At 45.2% G+C, this 17,064-nt stretch overlaps 3 protein-coding genes across 5 annotated transcripts in view; 1 reads left to right on the top strand and 2 right to left on the bottom strand.

Moving 5' to 3' along the window:
* TTLL5 (tubulin tyrosine ligase like 5) overlaps positions 1 to 11,997 on the bottom strand; it is a 128,704-nt gene extending 116,707 nt beyond the window's left edge. For both annotated transcript variants that reach the window (XM_042867644.1, XM_042867652.1), the window contains exons 1-9: positions 11,908 to 11,997; positions 11,382 to 11,554; positions 9,264 to 9,373; positions 7,232 to 7,314; positions 6,372 to 6,478; positions 5,680 to 5,810; positions 5,106 to 5,188; positions 2,874 to 2,943; positions 2,486 to 2,570 (exon numbers count right to left, since the gene is read on the bottom strand). In XM_042867644.1, the coding sequence (XP_042723578.1) occupies positions 2,486 to 2,570; positions 2,874 to 2,943; positions 5,106 to 5,188; positions 5,680 to 5,810; positions 6,372 to 6,478; positions 7,232 to 7,314; positions 9,264 to 9,373; positions 11,382 to 11,470 (758 nt within the window). In that variant the 5' untranslated portion in view covers positions 11,471 to 11,554; positions 11,908 to 11,997. The remainder of the gene's footprint in view (positions 1 to 2,485; positions 2,571 to 2,873; positions 2,944 to 5,105; positions 5,189 to 5,679; positions 5,811 to 6,371; positions 6,479 to 7,231; positions 7,315 to 9,263; positions 9,374 to 11,381; positions 11,555 to 11,907) is intronic.
* Positions 11,998 to 12,219: 222 nt separating this feature from the next.
* On the top strand, positions 12,220 to 13,845 carry ERG28 (ergosterol biosynthesis 28 homolog). 2 transcript variants are annotated; one of them, XM_042865753.1, is made up of 5 exons: positions 12,220 to 12,399; positions 12,485 to 12,575; positions 13,052 to 13,170; positions 13,321 to 13,419; positions 13,555 to 13,845. In XM_042865753.1, exons 1-4 carry the CDS (start codon positions 12,267 to 12,269, stop codon positions 13,398 to 13,400), a joined length of 423 nt encoding a protein of 140 aa, XP_042721687.1. In that variant the 5' UTR covers positions 12,220 to 12,266; the 3' UTR covers positions 13,401 to 13,419; positions 13,555 to 13,845. The 2 variants fall into 2 exon arrangements, with proteins under 2 accessions (XP_042721687.1, XP_042721678.1); XM_042865744.1 differs by having other exon boundaries at positions 13,321 to 13,845.
* Positions 13,846 to 14,530: 685 nt separating this feature from the next.
* Positions 14,531 to 17,064, bottom strand: part of FLVCR2 (FLVCR heme transporter 2) — a 32,967-nt gene continuing 30,433 nt past the window's right edge. Inside the window, 1 exon segment of the mRNA XM_042865733.1 lies at positions 14,531 to 15,789. Coding sequence (XP_042721667.1) covers positions 15,733 to 15,789 — 57 coding nt within the window. The 3' untranslated portion in view covers positions 14,531 to 15,732.

The following is a 17,064-nucleotide window of genomic DNA, read 5'->3' as shown; positions in this document are numbered from 1 at the left end:
ACAGGGGCAGGGAGCAGCCTGTACTGTTGGAGGGAGCACTCCCCATGTCCTCTTCACGTGTACTTCAAGCACAATAGGCTTGCTATTCTTTGAAGTATGCCCCTCCAAAAAACCACACAATCCACCAATTCAACAGCTGCCACAAGAACAGCCTTGGGGCTTCCACCTGCTAATGCCCACATAACTATTCATTGGGTACGGTGAGTCACCTTTAAAAACATTTTCTGAGGTCAGCCTCTAATGAAGACTCTGGTTTATTAACACTTCACTTCCTATGCGTACTAGGATTTAAAAGGTACAGCAATAAATATATTTTATCACATATTTTAAGTAGTCAGACAAAACAAGCTAGGTTTTAACAAAAGATCAGATGATTGAGTTATACGCTTGGTCAAACCTGGACTAAGCTTATCAACAGCACTGCTCTTTCTAGAACATATGCTTCAGCTGGTCAACTCAAATCTATAGCTTCAATGCAATGCAGAGTTCTCCAGGCTGCCAAACACAGATGATCAATTTAGATGATGGCAAGACCAGAAAGGTTATATTGTAATGACAATCTGAAACACAGAACCCATTCATGCTACCTTTCTTAAGTCTCCAGAAGTCTGATATCTGATGATTATCTAAGATTATGTAGTAAGTACTGTTTATTCTGTGGGGGAGAAAGTAGGCAAGTTGCTACAAAAGGAAGCTGACATGGGCATTGGCAATATGCTTTTGGAAGATAAAGGACAAGAAGTTCTAAAGTCAACAATCTGCCAAAAAAATTGCCTTGAAAAGGAGAACTTAAACCACAGCAAATCAGCTGTTATTCAGTATTTCAAGTACAAACCAACCAGCAAGACTTGAAAGCTTTGCTATATATCTCCGGGTATACAGCCTTCATATCTCCTTCAAAGGAAATTTTCTCCTCACTCTTTCGCAGTCATCCAGGCTGGATCCATAACCCCTTTCTTCTTGGCACTGAGGCTTCACGTTCCTGTCTAGATCACAACTTGGCAAGTCTAGCTATGCCAAGAGAAGCTAAGCCTAGGGAAGTATCTAGTTATTATCAAATAACAAACATACAATATCAAATCTGTCCCTTTGCAAGAAGATCATGCATCTTATGATTCTGATAGCACTTCTTTTCTAGTAGAGACAGTAGTCAGTTCAGTTCCTGAAGTAGTCAGGTTCCTCTCACATTAGAAATACACAAAGCCTAAGACTGGAGGAACATATTACCTCTCAGACAAGCTAGAAGAAGGAAATGGGGGGAAAAAAGAGCATTTCAGAAGAGCAACCCAGAAAATGCCACTCCAGCTACACTTCAAAGACTACCTATGCTTTCAGAAAGCAGAGACCATAGTTCACTATTGCACGTCCCTAAAACAGATTGCTTTGTTCTGTTGGTGGATTGCCCCTCAGATTCCTTTAATGCTGCCTTTTATACCAGGCCATTACCTCCCTGTTCTCTGCTACATATTGCTCTCTCAAGCACTGGTTTTGTTTTTGTTTTATTTTGTTTTTTTTTTTTTTTTTCTGAGTAAGAAGTAGCAGCTAGGTTCCTCTCCCAAAGGTTAAAGCATTTCCAACCCCACCTCACAGAATTTTTGTCCCAGCTTTACACCAAAGCATTACACCACATGAGGCAATAAAGGGGTCTCTCCCAGCACTTAACACCACAGTGTTAAATGGTAGGGCAACAGGAAGCCAAAATCCAGTAGTACAGAGATCCTCACCTCCCACCAAGAATCTGAATTTGGAAATCCATAGGATGGGAAAAATCCAAATCACTAAAACTGAAGACTACTAGTGCCACCTGCAGGACATACAGAGCAGCTCACATCAAGTTTCCTTTTGGGATGAAATAGAATAAGGCATTTTTGGCAGATAAGCCTCCCTCAGAATCTTAGCTATCTTTCTTAAATTCAAAAGAAAGTTGACATCTACCAGGGAAAGGACAGTAAATTAATTAACATATTTGATAGTGTAGAAAATACAAATGCTGATGTAAAATTTAAAATACAATTTGAAGGCATTAAGACTGCAAAGATCAACAGGTCTCTAAATGTTTTTTAATTTATCATTATACAGAAACTAAAAATGTTTGTCTTCACCTTGTATGCTCCTGTACCAAGAGAATGAAGAAAGGGCATGAAGAACACAAAATGGATTCAAGAAGAATCTAATCTTTAGAATCAACACTTCAATAATGGTGTGTGGCCATTCCACTATCTAAAGTTGAAAACCAACTTTATTACTTCCTCATGTAATAAAATCCCTCACTAAAGACCCTCTAATCTATATAAAGAAAGCTCACTAGACAAAGTGCAATGAAATATAGTCTACTTTAAAAAATTTTTGCAGAATGCCAGAAGTAGCACTTCCCTCTCTTATTCGCCACTAGCTCAGAATTACAGAAGGAAGCCAACATGTCTGTTGATCACAGAGTGCATGTACACTGAGGAAATAAAAAAAAAAAAAAAAAAACCTCCCCTACCTGGCCAATCCTTCCTCATAGAGATAGATGACAAGTGGATCATAGGATGTAACCAGAACATACAGGCGCACATCAAATTTGAAACCTGAAATGAAGTTGCCAGAAATCAGTGACTGCAAATACCTTTCATATATCATAACCAGCTGAGAAAATACAACAGACCCTAAGAGCAATGGGAGGAATAAACCATTACCTGCTGCTGACATACGATGCTTGAAGCCTAACTGAAAAGCTTCCCAATTTCAAGGAATTTTCCTTTTTTTTTTCCTCCTGGTACTAGTGTAAGATAGACGACTCAATCAACTAAATTCCTGCAAAGGTTGCAGAGCTCTTCTGTTCCTAGAAACAGGAGTGCATGAAAGCAAGAGCAATTCCAAAGCATACTCACCGTCTATGAGCAGGGGGTTGTTGATGTAACGAGAAACCAGGATGTTGTCTTCCAGTACAATCTGATTTGGCTACAAAAGGACAGAGAATCCAAGAGTGAGAAAACCAGGAGGCTCAACAAGTAACAAGACCACAAGATCAAACCTATCATTTTTCCAGCTTTCACCTCCTAAAACCTCTTTGTATCAAGTATTATGTCAGAGGGTGGGGGTAATAAGACCATAAACACCTCCCCTCACAACACAACAATGAAAAACTAACAGTCAGTCACAAAACACTTTCATAATGAGATCCTAACAAAAACCCTGAGAATGATTACATTAAGAAGACCACCGAATCTTCCAGTGAAGTACTTCTTAGAGTAAACTGCAGGTTTAACAGCCCCATGGCAAAACAAAATAGGCAAGAGAAATAAGAAATGGCTGTTGTTGTCTGTTTCCTAAGCACTTAACCAGACACAGAGGAGGGATTTACTTAGAAGGCACTGGAAAGAATATGTTACGACTGCTAGTGAAAGTGTCACAGGTGAAGAAAATGACTCCTCAGGTTGTGATCTTTATGGCTATTATCCAACCCTTTTGACTACATGAATAGATAGCTTCTACTGAGGGTCAGTTCACAGCCGGGACACAGTATGACAGAGAAGCCACCCTTGTAGGTAAGAACAGAAAGCTTTATGTACAATAAAAAATACATCACAAAGTCATGGGACCTGTCGAAAGACTTATACAAAGCAAGGAGTAAAAGCTTTATCTCCTTGTAACCAGTTATACTTACTCATGGTAACAATTTCTTATAAAACAGTTTCCAAGAGAGAACCCCATCACCCTGGCTTTATTCAGTTTTACAGGTATTCAGCTTTATCAGTGTATGGAGTAGGAAACTTAGGTACATATATGCATTCCATATAATACAAAGGAACAAACTCAAATTCCCTCAGCACATCACAAAAGTGACAGTATGTTTGCTATGGACCAGAGAAACTGAGAGTTTAGTTTGTTTTAAAAAACAAGCCATGTGATAAGAGTCTAGAAGACACTCCCTTAATGGAATCACAATGAAGGAAAATGAAGCCTTTGGGCTAGGCTAGCTGAAATGTTTCTGGAACAGATTTACACAAAGGGAGACTGGTCCCAGAAGGGTCTTTTTCCCAGCTCATGGCCAACTGCCATAAAAGCCTGAGCTCATTTTTCTCTTTCAAGCAAAGAAAAAATCTGAGTGCAGCTCTGGAAATACTTACTTCATACACTTGGCAAATTATTCCTTTATGTTATGGGAAGGGATCCAGGTAGAGAACAGATGAAGCAGCATGACCCCTTCCATGCAGGGGAGGCTAAGTGAGTGAAGTGAAAACAAAATAACTCACCAGTCAGTTTTGCTGCTGAGAATATTTATTGGAATATCCTCGTGTATTCTGGCTCCTATCCAGATATATTTGTTACCTATGACAACCTAACCCCTGCAAAGTCCCAAAAAGGCAACATAATACTATGACCAACATACCGAATTCAAAGAATAAGCCTCTTTACACCTCAATTAAGGCACACTGGCATTCAAGTAACAAAACTCTTAAGACTGATACACATCCTACTGAGTCACATATGGCTTCATTTTAGCTGGTCTTTTCCAGAGTTAAGAAGAGGACACTTTTTGAGGACTGTTTAGGTTGCAAAGGGCAAATAACCAAAGAGAGTTCTGGGAATCTTCCTAAAGTCAGCCTAGTGTCAGACACAAAAGAAAGTATGAAGCAGCACAGTTTCCCATAACTGTCTCAGGAAATACGAACTCACTGCTAGTAAGCCAAGACTCGAAAGCACCATACAGGCTGCAAGGTAAGTGCAGAGTACAAAGAAATAGCTTGCTTTTGATTACACAAAGGCCAGGACAAGCTATGCCAGCGGCTCTGGACTGCTGAACTGCACATCAATGCACTGCTGAAATCCAGAGCATGGCCATTGTCTGCTTAGCTGTTTCCATGCCTCTCACATGGAAGCTGACACAGTTTTGTAGACAGTGTTACTGAAAAGTGGTGGTGATGCACTGGAATGCGTTGCCCAAGGAGGCTGTGGATGCCCCATCCCTGGCGGCATTCAAGGCCAGGCTGGCTGTGGCTCTGGGCAGCCTGGTTTAGTGATTGGCGACCCTGCCCACAGCAGGGGGGTTGAAACTAGATGATCATTGAGGTCCTTTCCAATCCAAGTCATGAAAAGTAATCCTTTTGATAAGTACTTACATTGTTTATCAGGTAGACGCCTCGACCCCTGGAAGAGGCCACAGGCTTCACTATCCATGGGCCTCTGTCCTTAGAATAGGTACCTGGTTAGAAGAAAACAGCATAAGTCTGAAACACTTTCCACATTTTGCTTATTTACAGAGGAGTAAGATGTTGCCTTCATATAAGACTTCAAAACTCTAGGAGCAGATCAATCTACTTTATTTTTACTCCTTAGGAATCACTGCAATTATTACTGACACACTTTTCTCTGCCCTGTAACTCATTTGTCATTGCACTTCTGTACTCCCAGACACTAGTCAGAGATGCTATGAAGCTGATCATCAACACTGTGAACAAAGAAAACTCAATTCTGGAGCCACAACCCTCAACCAGCTTCTTGAGAACTTACACAAGCAGGAATAGGCAGCAGAGTAAAAGCAATACAAAGAAATCATGTGAGTTTTTCAACTGTCTTTCCAGTCTCATCAACCACTGAAGTGATCAACAAACTAGAATACTCGCGAGTAACACCGCTCCCCCTAGCCAGTCACTTTGCTTTAGGTCTGGGTATCACTAGCAACTCTCAACTTACTGCAGAACTCCTGGTACTCTGCTGGGAGGATAAAGGTCTGAGGTAAGATATGGAACGTCTTGAATCCATGGGACAGCTGCATACGACAGACATTCTTGTAAAGCCTGTCCTTTCGTGTCAGCTCATATGACCTGAAGATCCAGAACAAGAAACTTGTTATTTTTTCCCCAGAATAAAAAAAATAACAAAACAAGAAACAAATCAAAAAAAAACCAGACACAATGCAACAGCCTATCACTAAAGCATCTGCATTCCTCTCATAGGCCTCCAACTTAAATTACAGCTACTCTTCTGCTTTTCTTTCTCTATTCTATGGATGCATTAATAACCATTCTCATCTGCAGAGCCTTTAGCTATGCTCAAGAGGGACTGAAGCAAATAGTTACAATGGTGTTTGTAAACTTGTTTGTAAATCAGCGGCGTATAACCACAACTAAGAACTCCAAGCTCCCAAACAGTTTACTTTTCTCCTCAAGTAGAGAGGATTGAGGAATAAATCAATATTTGGGCTATGGACATGCACTTAAAACTCACATATCTCATTCAAATTCCCAGAATGAAAACAGCATGTAGCACAAATTCAGTCTGCTGGGACTTTAAAATATGACCAAAAAAAAAAAGAAAAGAGGTATGCTCTCATTACTACAAACCATGACAAAGACATACAACAAAATTTGTTATCAAGACCTTACCTGGGAAAATGATTCACTTTCTGGATATCTGTAAGGGAACGCAGCAGGTAGGGCTTCAAGTGTGATCCTGTCCACATGAGATTATAATCGCTGCTATTAGGGTGCACCTAAAAAAGGGCAACACAAGAGACCCACACATAAAAACCATGGAAATAGTGAGAAGCACCACTGTTTGTCCTACAGGCTGTGTCCCTGCATCTGTGGGACCCAAGCAATTCCAGTTTAAGACAATTTCCTCTACCCACCTGTAATATTGGGTATTAGCCAGATTCTTGTCCTAAGCTACTACACAGTGATGCTAGAAAATAAACATACTGTTTTCTTGGTTTTGTTTTGTTAAAACAGGCTTGTGATTCTGTTCTTTTTATAGACCATCTAAATTCAATTTAAAAAGCACTTTAGATTTCTCCAGGAAACTTGGGAGATCAGATTTCTCAACTTTGCTTTATTCAGTAGAAAAACTACCATCCAAACGCTTCTCTCAATTGTCATAAGCTGCAGACAGGACATTCTTTAGAGCAAGGCAGGTGCTAGGAGACAAATATAAAACACTGCAAGAACACTTGTTAGCTTGGTAAAGGCTGAGAGGCAAAACTCTTCAGATCTTCCTAAAGGTATGAGGCAGTGCTCTAAAGCAAGAAAAGAAACACACAACACACAACCTTGATATCCCTTTTCTCCCTAATTTTGCAGGCTTCACAACATATTTCCTCTCTGACTGACAAAGCACAAAGGGCAGTGGTAGAAAGGGGGGAAAAAAAAACAGAACACATCACTGAGAGGCTTCCCAAGAATCTTCCTTGTTATAACTTGACATAGAAACAAACATATATTCACCCAGGTTCCAGCCCAGCACTCACCTCATGGAATCCATGTGCAGTCAGTATGCTTCGCACGAGGCGGCTGTCTGTTCGTACAATCTTATAGGACAAGTGATAACGCTCTTAACAGGGAAAAAGACACAATATTAGAGTCTGCACCTAGAAAAAATTAACTGAAGTTACCGACACTGCCAAAAAAATAAAGAGCACCATAGGGCTTAGCACAGCTGCACTTAATCTACAATGAAGCATCCACACAGTAGATGCACGTAGCAGGCAAAGAGTGGGGGGGAAATGCCTGTGTATCTCCTGAGGCATGAAGTCTATGGCACTGAAGTAATTTACACCTGTCCTCAGGTATAACAGTGCTGTGTCACTGAACCCCATCGTACCAAAATGAAAACCATGCTAACAAGTGCACAGATCTGAGTTTTGGGGTGAGGGATTTTTTTGCTGTTGTGTTTTTTTCTTTTTCTTTTCTTTTTTAAACAGCTCTTCACAGACTGCTTTATAACACTCCAAAGAATGATCTCTTCTCAACTGAAGACTGGTATCCCCTGCTAAAAGCACTCATGCTATCTACCCCTCATTGATGTGGCTAGCTTTTAAGACCTAAGAAATGGCCAAATAAGACCAAAACAAAACACTACGAATTTTTGTTCATGTATCATTAAATTGTGTTCATCTTCCCATACATAACTGGGGAAAAATAGTAAGAAATAAATAAGGTGATAGGTGAAAAAAAAAAAGAATATACAAATATAGAATTCTATATAGAATAGAAATTAAATAGAAAAAAAATCATAAAATCAAACTCAGTAAGCAGCATTGGAACATAAGATACACCAAAAGCTGTAGTACAAAAGGATTTGTTAATCCATAAATGAGTGCAAAGAAAATAGAGGCAGAAATCAACGAACTAGAACAGAATCACTTTTTCAAGTGATTCTTTTTCAAGGTACTTTACAAATGACTTCAAACCAGGAACAGAAAGATGAATGTTAGATAAAGCCTCAGTAAACAAGTTCTACCAACAAAGATAAGTCTAAAGAAAAGAGTAGAAATATCATCCAGGACTGCACAGAGCCCTAAAGGAAATGTAAGTTGTGCTATCCCATAGCAAGCTTGTTCAATTCCAAAAAAAAAAAATTAAATAAATAAAGACCCACAGCCTGAGGAAAAGCAGGAGGATACCAGACTCCAATTAGAACATAAGGTACAATCACCTTCAGTTTCTGCCATCACCAAGCATGTCTGTAACTCACATCAAAAAGATCAGGAGTTTCTACACACTTCACCTCCACCCCTTGCCCAAAGGAGTCAGGAGCACTTCTAGTTGGCTAGGACATTAGAAACGAGTTTACCAATTATCAAAGAAAGGGAGAAGCAAGAGACTACAAGGTGTCAGCATCAAAAAACCTGGGAGGATTTTCAGCTTTTCCCTAACTCAGCACATCTAGAATGAGTTCCCAGCTGCACACACCCACCAGTGCTAACTCTCGCAATCTGGAACGACTCCTTATAACAACTTTGCCTTATATAGAAGCTCTTCCTTATTTGACACTGGACAGGTTTGGTCTCCTGATGGCAGAGCTGCTACAACAGCAATCATAGACTTACAGCCTTACTCAAACTTGCCAGGCTCTGAGGCACAGACTTGCTATTAAAGCTTACTACTGTTATTGTCACAGTAGGTGGTAATTAGGGGGGAAGGAGACTCCATTTCCTGATGAAACTCTCATAAAACTCACTGGAAGAATTGATTTTAAGTTCTCAACAATCAACCAGTCAGTTTATCTTATGGTCGTAAGTGGCACAACCTTCAAATACGATCTGCAACCAGACAGTTCCAACTCAAACTCATCAGAAGGGCAAAAACAGGCACAATCTAAATATACAATAAACATTCGCTGACCAGCCAAGCATTTCTGAATGTCTCAGTGCTCAGAGACAACAAGATTAGACGTTTCTCTCCAGCATGCCCTCTTCCCCACAGAGAGAGGGAACATCCAGGTAAGAGATTTCCTGCTTCACACCTTCAGGCCAAAAGCCATTAAATTGCCGCACCCACCTCCAATTAGGCGGAGGTAGCTGTCGTTTGTCAGAATGGCATCAGCATGAAACACGAAGATGGGGATCCGCCTGCAGCCGCCACCGGTCCACCTGATGCACGGATGATCCCTAAAACAGCAAGATAGTTAGCACTAGGAGATGCTGAACCTCACACACACACGATGGTTACCACGATGATGCAGCAGTTCTCCATACTTGCCCACACTTGCCCAGCTAGCCCCCAGGCAGGACACGCAGACAAACACACACTGAGCACTCTGGTGTACTCAACTATGAAATGAATCTTCTAAATCACCCTCTTCGTAGGTAGCTCTTGCCATTTTAAATGGGAATTCTGCTTCATTTATATTGATTTTATTGAGTATGATTTGGAAGAAACTTCACAGATTTTCACAGCAACGTGTTCTCTTGAATTAAAGCCTGAGAACAAGATCTATAGTTCAGGATAGACTACAATTACTGATATCCACACAGTCAAACCTTACAATGCCAATTCCAGTCTCCAATTTAAAAAAAAACACGCAAACCTGAGCATACTTCCTGCTTGTAACCAGAGACTCTGAGAGGAGCAAAAGGGCAATCGTGTTGAATTCGACAGACTGGAAGAGATTTGGCTCCACACGATCCATGAATTTGTCTGTCCCTCCTTTTTAAATTTCTGTCAAATGCAGTGAAAAGCCCAGAATTTGACAACGATCCCCATAGCCAAGTCAGCTACAGGTTGCAACACAGTGATCTGTTCTGCCCAAAACATCAAGTCTATGTTGGAAACTATAATGTCCTCATGAAGGACATGCACACTGAAAGTTAGAAGTGATTATACAAAAGTCTAAGATGACAGAAAGCAAACAAAGCTTCATGTTACTCCCTGCTCATAGAAACAGAACCATGAAAAAGTTAACAGGAAGCAGAAACAGAGGGGCTGGGAAGATACCTATGTCTATCTACACAGATAAAAAGAAACTGAAAGACTGGCACGATGCTAGACAGACGTATTTGGCATATGAACATGCAAGATTATCATCACCAAAGGTTTGGGGACACTACAGAAGACAAAACACATCCTTCACTTACAACGCAGGAACAGAGATAAAGGACAACTTTCTGATGCTGTGACAAAATAAGCCTTCTTCAGAGTAACCTTGATCCTCTTTACCAAGTTACCCCCTGACAAACCAAGTTTACAACCCCACCACCTGCTTCTGCTACCTTCAGAAGTAACTGAAGGAGTGCAGTTAGCTTCTCTGACTGGAAGGGACCCAGGAGGATTCCAGAATTTACACTGCAGGACAGAGCCTTACGTAAGTGGGAAATGAGCTGAGGCAACAGAAGGGGACTTTACGTTAAGCCTGCCCTGAGGATTTGCAGTAAGGCTACCAAGGCTCAGGCAATCCTCCAGGTGACAGTCATTCATTCCTAGCATGACACTTGGTCACTTAATGCAGACACATTCTAGTCGAAGGCAGTTGCTGAGCTATTCATCCGTAAGAATCTAGCAATTCCAAGCCAACTTTTTAGTACAAAGTGATATCTCTCTACAAGGGCATTAAGGCACTGCTGTTTGCAGCTAGACACTGGGTCACAATATGTAATGAGAAGAAAACAAACAAGACATAATAAAGTAGGTGCGGCTGAAGCAGAAATGGGATTTCACTTTGAGAAAGAGGAAGAGAGCAATTCCTTCTCAAGCAAAAATAAAAACAGACATACACTAGACACAAATAGGGGCCCCAGAAGCTAAGCAAAAATATTAGAGCTCTCACAAGACAGTTTTCAAAAAATGGCACGTAACATTGTGTTTCAGTCCACTACAAAGTATATTTCCCTTCTCTAAAGGGAATTAAAACCAAACAAATGAAAAAGGGCATGAATTTCCATTCATGCTATCATCAAAGAATTTCCCAGCTCAGGAGCATGACAGAAAGAGATCAAAAAAACCAGAATGTTTAGAGCAGCCCAGCTGCACGCCCAGCTCTGAAGAACGTGGTGCTTTCAAGCTCTAAATGTATGCTGCCTGCCCACAGCTTGCAGACATGACCAGAATCAAGCTCCTCCACAGGTAGGACCAGGGGAAGGAACACAGCAAGAGATAAGAGGGAGTTTGTTCTCCACTTACTGCAGCCCGTCTCCAGCATCTTCCTCCTCTTCCTCCTCTTCCGAGGACGAGCCGCTTCCCTCCAGTCCCCGAGCCACGCCCGCCGGCATCTCCTCCGGCCGCTCTCATGCAGCCGGCTCGGCGGCCTCAGAGATCCCTCCTACAGATCCCAGGGATCTGACAGCAGCTGTTACCTGCAACAGGAATTAACGCCCTGAGCGCGCAGCCGGGCCGAGCAGCGAAAGCCGAAGGCCGCACAGCTCCAGCCAGGCCGCACAGCTCCAGCCGGGCCGCACAGCTCCAGCCGGGCCGCACAGCCCGCGCCCATCAGCCCCCCCTCTCCCCACAGCCTCGCCCCAGAGACGCGCCCCGCCCGCTCCGCGCCTTCCCCACGCTCCAACGGCCCTCCGGGCTGGAAGCAGCCCCCAGGCCGGCCACGCCCGACGGGGCGGTCGAGCCCCGGCCTGCCCCACAGCCTCAGAAGAGACGCCCTAAGAGCCGCCGCTCCGGCCCCGGCGCCGCGGGACCAGCTTCCCGCGCGCCGTACCCGCTTCTTCATAGCCCCATCGGCGCAGCCCGATCCGGTGGCCACTCCCGCCGCTTCCCCGTTACTACAACAACCAGCGGCGGCCGGCCCCGCCCCGCCCTCACTGCGCGTGCGCCTCCGGCGCCGTCCCTCCCGCTCCAGCGCGCACGCGCGACGCTTCCTCCACCCCGAGCGACAGGCAGCGTGGGGGCGGGACCGGGCCCCGCGCGAAGCGGCCTTCGATTGGCGGAGGTGGCCCTTGCGGCCTCGTGGCGCGAGCGTGGAGCGACACACCCGCAGCCAATAGGAGCGCAGGAGGGCGGCGCGGGTCGGAGCCCCGGTGCGGGAGCGCGGCGCGGGGCCGCGGCGGCGGCAGCAGGATGAGCCGCTTCCTGAACGTGTTGCGCAGCTGGCTCGTCATGGTGTCTGTCATCGCCGCCGGGAACACGCTGCAGAGCTTCCGCGACCACAGCTTCCTTTCGGAGAAGCTCTATACCGGCAGCCCCGGTCTCGGTAAGGGCTCGGCCTGCAGCCGGAGGGACGCCCTCCCCGTTGGCGAGAGCGCTCCTCACCGCGGTTTTTCCCTCCCTGTGCGCAGTGAACGGGCTGCAGGCGCGGACGTTCGGCATCTGGACGCTGCTGTCCTCGGTGATCCGCTGCCTGTGCGCCATCGATATCCGCAATCGAACGTACGTGGGCGGCGCCGGGCGCGGGCGGGGCAGTGCTGGGTGCCGCGCTCCGAGGGCCGCGTGTCGCCGGGCAGAGGCCGTGCGGGGCCGGAGGAGCCCGCCGCTGTCCCATAGGGGGTAGTGGAGCGACGGTAGGAAGACGTCCCGGGTGACGCGCCCTTAGTCAGCCCCGTCTTGTCGCCCCGTTCCTCGGCTCAGCCGGTTCTCACCCTGTTTGGTGTGCCCTCCTGCTTCCTATGCCACCAGCGCTCTGCCCCTTTGCTTGCCTCCAGGCAGATAACGCCAGTGACAGCACACCACTGAACACGCCACACTGTTTTCCCAGCCATTGCCCAGTGACCTTTAGTACCTCCCTGCACCAGGGACTGACTGCCCTCTGTGCTCCACAGAGAGGACAAGAACAGGCAGTATGTGGCTTTGCTGCCTGTTGTCCTGGTGTTGTGAGTTTGCTAACCTGCTTCTTTCTGCTCCAACAGCCTCTACTACATCACACTCTTCACCTTCTTCATGGCCCTTGTTCACTTCCTCTCTGAAGTCTTCATTTACCACACTGCAGCCTTGACGATTGGAGTCATGGCACCTCTCATGGTAGCAAGTAAGCAGAGGCCCCCATCCTGCTGCCCACCCCCAACCTTTCTTGGAGTTCTCAGCTCCCTGAGAACTATCTGTGGGGCAAGGAGGAGGTGTTCATGTCCCATCTGTGCAGCCTTTTTTTTATACAACTCATGCTTCATCTCTATCACAGGTTTCTCTATCCTGGGGATGCTGATTGGGCTACAATACCTAGAGGTAGAAGCGCTGTCAGAAAATAAGAAGAAAAACTGAGACTGAGCGCACTGTAAAGGTCAGCACTGTCTCCTGTTCTCACTGCCAAACTTCCACTAAAGCTCTGAACTTCTCCAGGATGCCAGTCCTAGTGGCAGATTGATGTTGGACTTCGTCAATCATCCTTCACTACTGAGTGTTTTATCTTGTCCAGGCATTTCAGCTGACTGATGTCAAAGACAAGCCCCCACAGGAGCCTGTCCAAGCTTGCAGGGAGTGCTTGGTGACTGCCTCCCTGCAGGAGGGCAGGGAGTGCCTCGGGCATGCCTATGAAAATGCTAAGGCCTGCCCCTGCTGCACCCATGGGGAGGAGGTACAGAGCCACCCAGGGTCCACTGAACATTTTGGATAGGAAAGAGAAATATGTGCTGCAGTAGTCCAACTGTGTAACTTGCATGTGTGTGTTCTGTGCAGGGGCCATTTCTAATAAATGACAGAAAACTGATAGATGCAATGTCTGTATTTGTGCTACTCAGCAGCAGGTAAATGCTCTTCAACTTTGGAACAAGTGGTTTTAGTTCTAGAGTTCTAGAGTTTAGTGCTCTCATCCTCACTGTGGAGCACAGAGGGCAGTCAGTCCCTGGTGCAGGGAGGTACTAAAGGTCACTGGGCAATGGGAAAACAAGGTGGTGTGTTCAGTGGTGCCTTGTCACATGTTGCAGGACATGTTATCCTGTTTTACAGCACCTCTATCATTCACCAAGTCCCTTCCACCAAAGCTCCAGGTCTGACTGAACGTAGCACGCACACCGAAAGAGAGTTGTTGCAGCTCCCACTGCTGCAGCATTCTAATGGCAACAAACTGCATACATCAGGAACAAGGATTGAGCTTCCTTCACAATGAGCTGCAACTGTAACAACAAGCAAATGGGAACAAGTTGCTTAGAGCTAGCTAGATGAAAGTCTAGAGCAGATGGGCAGTGTACAAAAGGTAGGAAGGAACCAGCAGGAGCTGCTAGGGGAGAAGCCTATCCCTGGGAGGAAGAAGGGGGAAAAATAAAAGGAAGAAAGAGTGTAACAGCAGCAGTGGGCAAATAGATGATTTTTTCTATTCTACATTTCAGGCTACTAAAAACAAACAAACAAAAAAAAAAAAAAAAGTTTCAACCGTATAATTCAAAAGTGTCATATTTCATTGTGTACTTAAAATTTTTTTATTTCATATAAAAATTATATTTAAAAGCCAGTTTAGACCACATCCTCAATCCCAAACTATCAAAAAAAGGATTTTTTTTTTAAAGTATATTTTCATCCAGTCTGCATTTGTGGTTTTTTTTCCAGTAAGAAGTACATAACTGTGTGATATTGGTATAAGTACACTTGATGTCTCCACCAAGGGATGGATGCTGGAAAGGAAGGTAAAGGGTTTTGAGGGTCTATGCTTGTGACTGGGAGATACCCACAGTTCTGTCTCATATGCTGGTGTTTAGGAAGGCTTCTAGTACAAAGCAGAAGCCTCCATACTCATTCCCACTGTGCTAAAAACATCTCACCATAACAGCGCAGGGCAACATTGCCCTGACAGGTCATCTGATATTCCACAAAGGCTTTTGTGTAGTGTTAAAAGTTGCAAAAGGCACTTTGTCATTAAGGAGGAAGATATGATCCTCAGCCTTGAGAGCTTGTGCTTCGAGTCGCTCCTGCTGCTAGCCCAGTGCTGATCTGGGCTCAGGCTGCAGCCACGACACTAACCCTTGCCTCTAGTAGGAGATCTATTGGTGTCTCTCATTTATTCCTACTATCCAGGAACATCAGAGCAAGCCGAGTGAATTCTAGGTGGATCTTTATCTACAGCCACATATAAAAAACTGGCACTGGCAGTTGCACTGCTTTGCACTGTTTGGCTGGTGTTGCCCCCTACCATCACCTGTGCAACATGGAGGACATCACAGGAACTCAGCACAATCTCCCTTCCTGAGAGCCTGGTCACAGCTCTCCCAGGGCGGTTCACAGTCCAGCACTGGCATTCTGTGTCACTGCTTCCCTGGGAGAGGAGGCACAGACCACATGCATGGTGCCACCCTCACCTGCTCAGGACTCGCCTGAAACTGGGGCTTTTCTGAGAATGTGTGCTTTTCTTCCAAGCATACGTGGGGTGAAGGGGAGCAGTGACTTTTCCCAACTTCTCACTCAGCGCAGTCTCCAGAACAGCAAGGTGCAGAGGTATAACTGAAGGGAGCAACTCCCTTCTTGTTTCACTCTGTCATGCTCTACAAGTAGTTCCCAGCTGCCCCTCTGCCAGAATTCACATGTAACAGGATGGTGGAGCTAGCAAGGGTGAGAAGGAGGGCAGGGTGGTGTCCTGCATCTCCAGCTCTGTCACCCCTCGTTTTCACAGCTTTGACTCCTCAAGGACTATGGGAACAGTGCAGGCTTCTGGCATCACTTTCTGCAAGTCAGAGAGAGAAAAAGAAAATGGTTAGGCTCTTGGATGGCCACACTTGGGCTTCAAAGACTAGCAGAGGCTGGCTCATTCACAGCTCCCCACTTGTGTGCACAAATCACAGAACCACATAACAGGTCGGCTTGGATGTGACTCTTAAAGATCATCTGCCATGGGCAAGGACACCTTTCACTAAAGCAAGTTGCTCAAAGTCCCTCCTGACCTGACTTAAAAAGAATCACCACTACCACACTGAGGGCTCAACCCAGGAGTGCACCTGGCTCACTCTTTCAGAACATTCCATGCTCAGATGAGGGACCTGCGGGCAGCAGAGCAGAGCAATGATCCCACTTCTCTGAAGCTGCTTGCAGGAGTCCTCAGATGATGTCACAGCAATACGAGATTGACCTCAAAGTGGTGAAGCTGCAGGGTCAGTTCTGTGGGCAAGGGAAGAAATGGGAACTCTTCCTTCATGCCATGGAGAAGGGCAGTATCTGTGGGAGCCCCAGAGAAGTTGCACCCTGTGCACTCTCTGTATCTTACAGCAGGAGGCTCAGCACAGCAACTAGCTCCAATTCTGACCTTTCTCTGGCATGTCTGAGGCTTCTTCATCTCCCAGGCTGCTTTTTTTTTTTTTTTTTTTCCCCTAAATCCCCTGAAAGAATTAGCCTGATTACCTGAACTTTCCTACAATTTCTGCCCTTAAAACAGAAGCAGCTGTACAGTCATTTCACAGAGGAAAAGCAAGGGCAACACAGCTTGCTGCCAAATTAACACAACCTGGGGCTGCATAAAACAGCTGAACTTCTGCAATTCAAATTCAGCCTCCCTGGGTAGGGCCGCATCAGCCCCTCTTGCTGCATCCTTGAAGGCTGAGTTATGATTAGACCTTACACTCCCAGGTCCCCCAGCAGGTTTCAGAAATCTCTTCAAGTTCTGGCTAGATACACTGAGACACCTCAACTGTCACTGATTTAGAAGACAGCATGCAGACCTGTAAGGGTAAACATGGGTCTTGTACGGCCTGGACTCTGAGTTAACTCACTGCAGCGCAAGACTGAGACCTGAGGCAGGAGTCAGAGGTGCACAAATAGGTTTGCATCCACAGTGCTGTTTGAGATAAGCCCAGGCAGCATGAAAGCAAGAGTTACAAAACAATTTCACTCCAAGTAGCTTCTTACACAAACAGCAGCTGAAAAGGTTTTGGAGAGGTCAGCAGCAATATCCAAATGCAGAGTGAGACCAGAAGAGCTTCAAAGACATGCCTGGAGGCAAGAGCCA

Source organism: Lagopus leucura, unplaced genomic scaffold (assembly GCF_019238085.1).
Source record: "Lagopus leucura isolate 7727_CA_CO unplaced genomic scaffold, USGS_WTPT01 Super-Scaffold_1, whole genome shotgun sequence".
Classification (NCBI taxonomy): domain Eukaryota; kingdom Metazoa; phylum Chordata; class Aves; order Galliformes; family Phasianidae; genus Lagopus; species Lagopus leucura.
The sequence above is the reverse complement of the archived record's forward strand: the minus strand, read 5'-3'. Positions and strand labels throughout refer to the sequence as shown.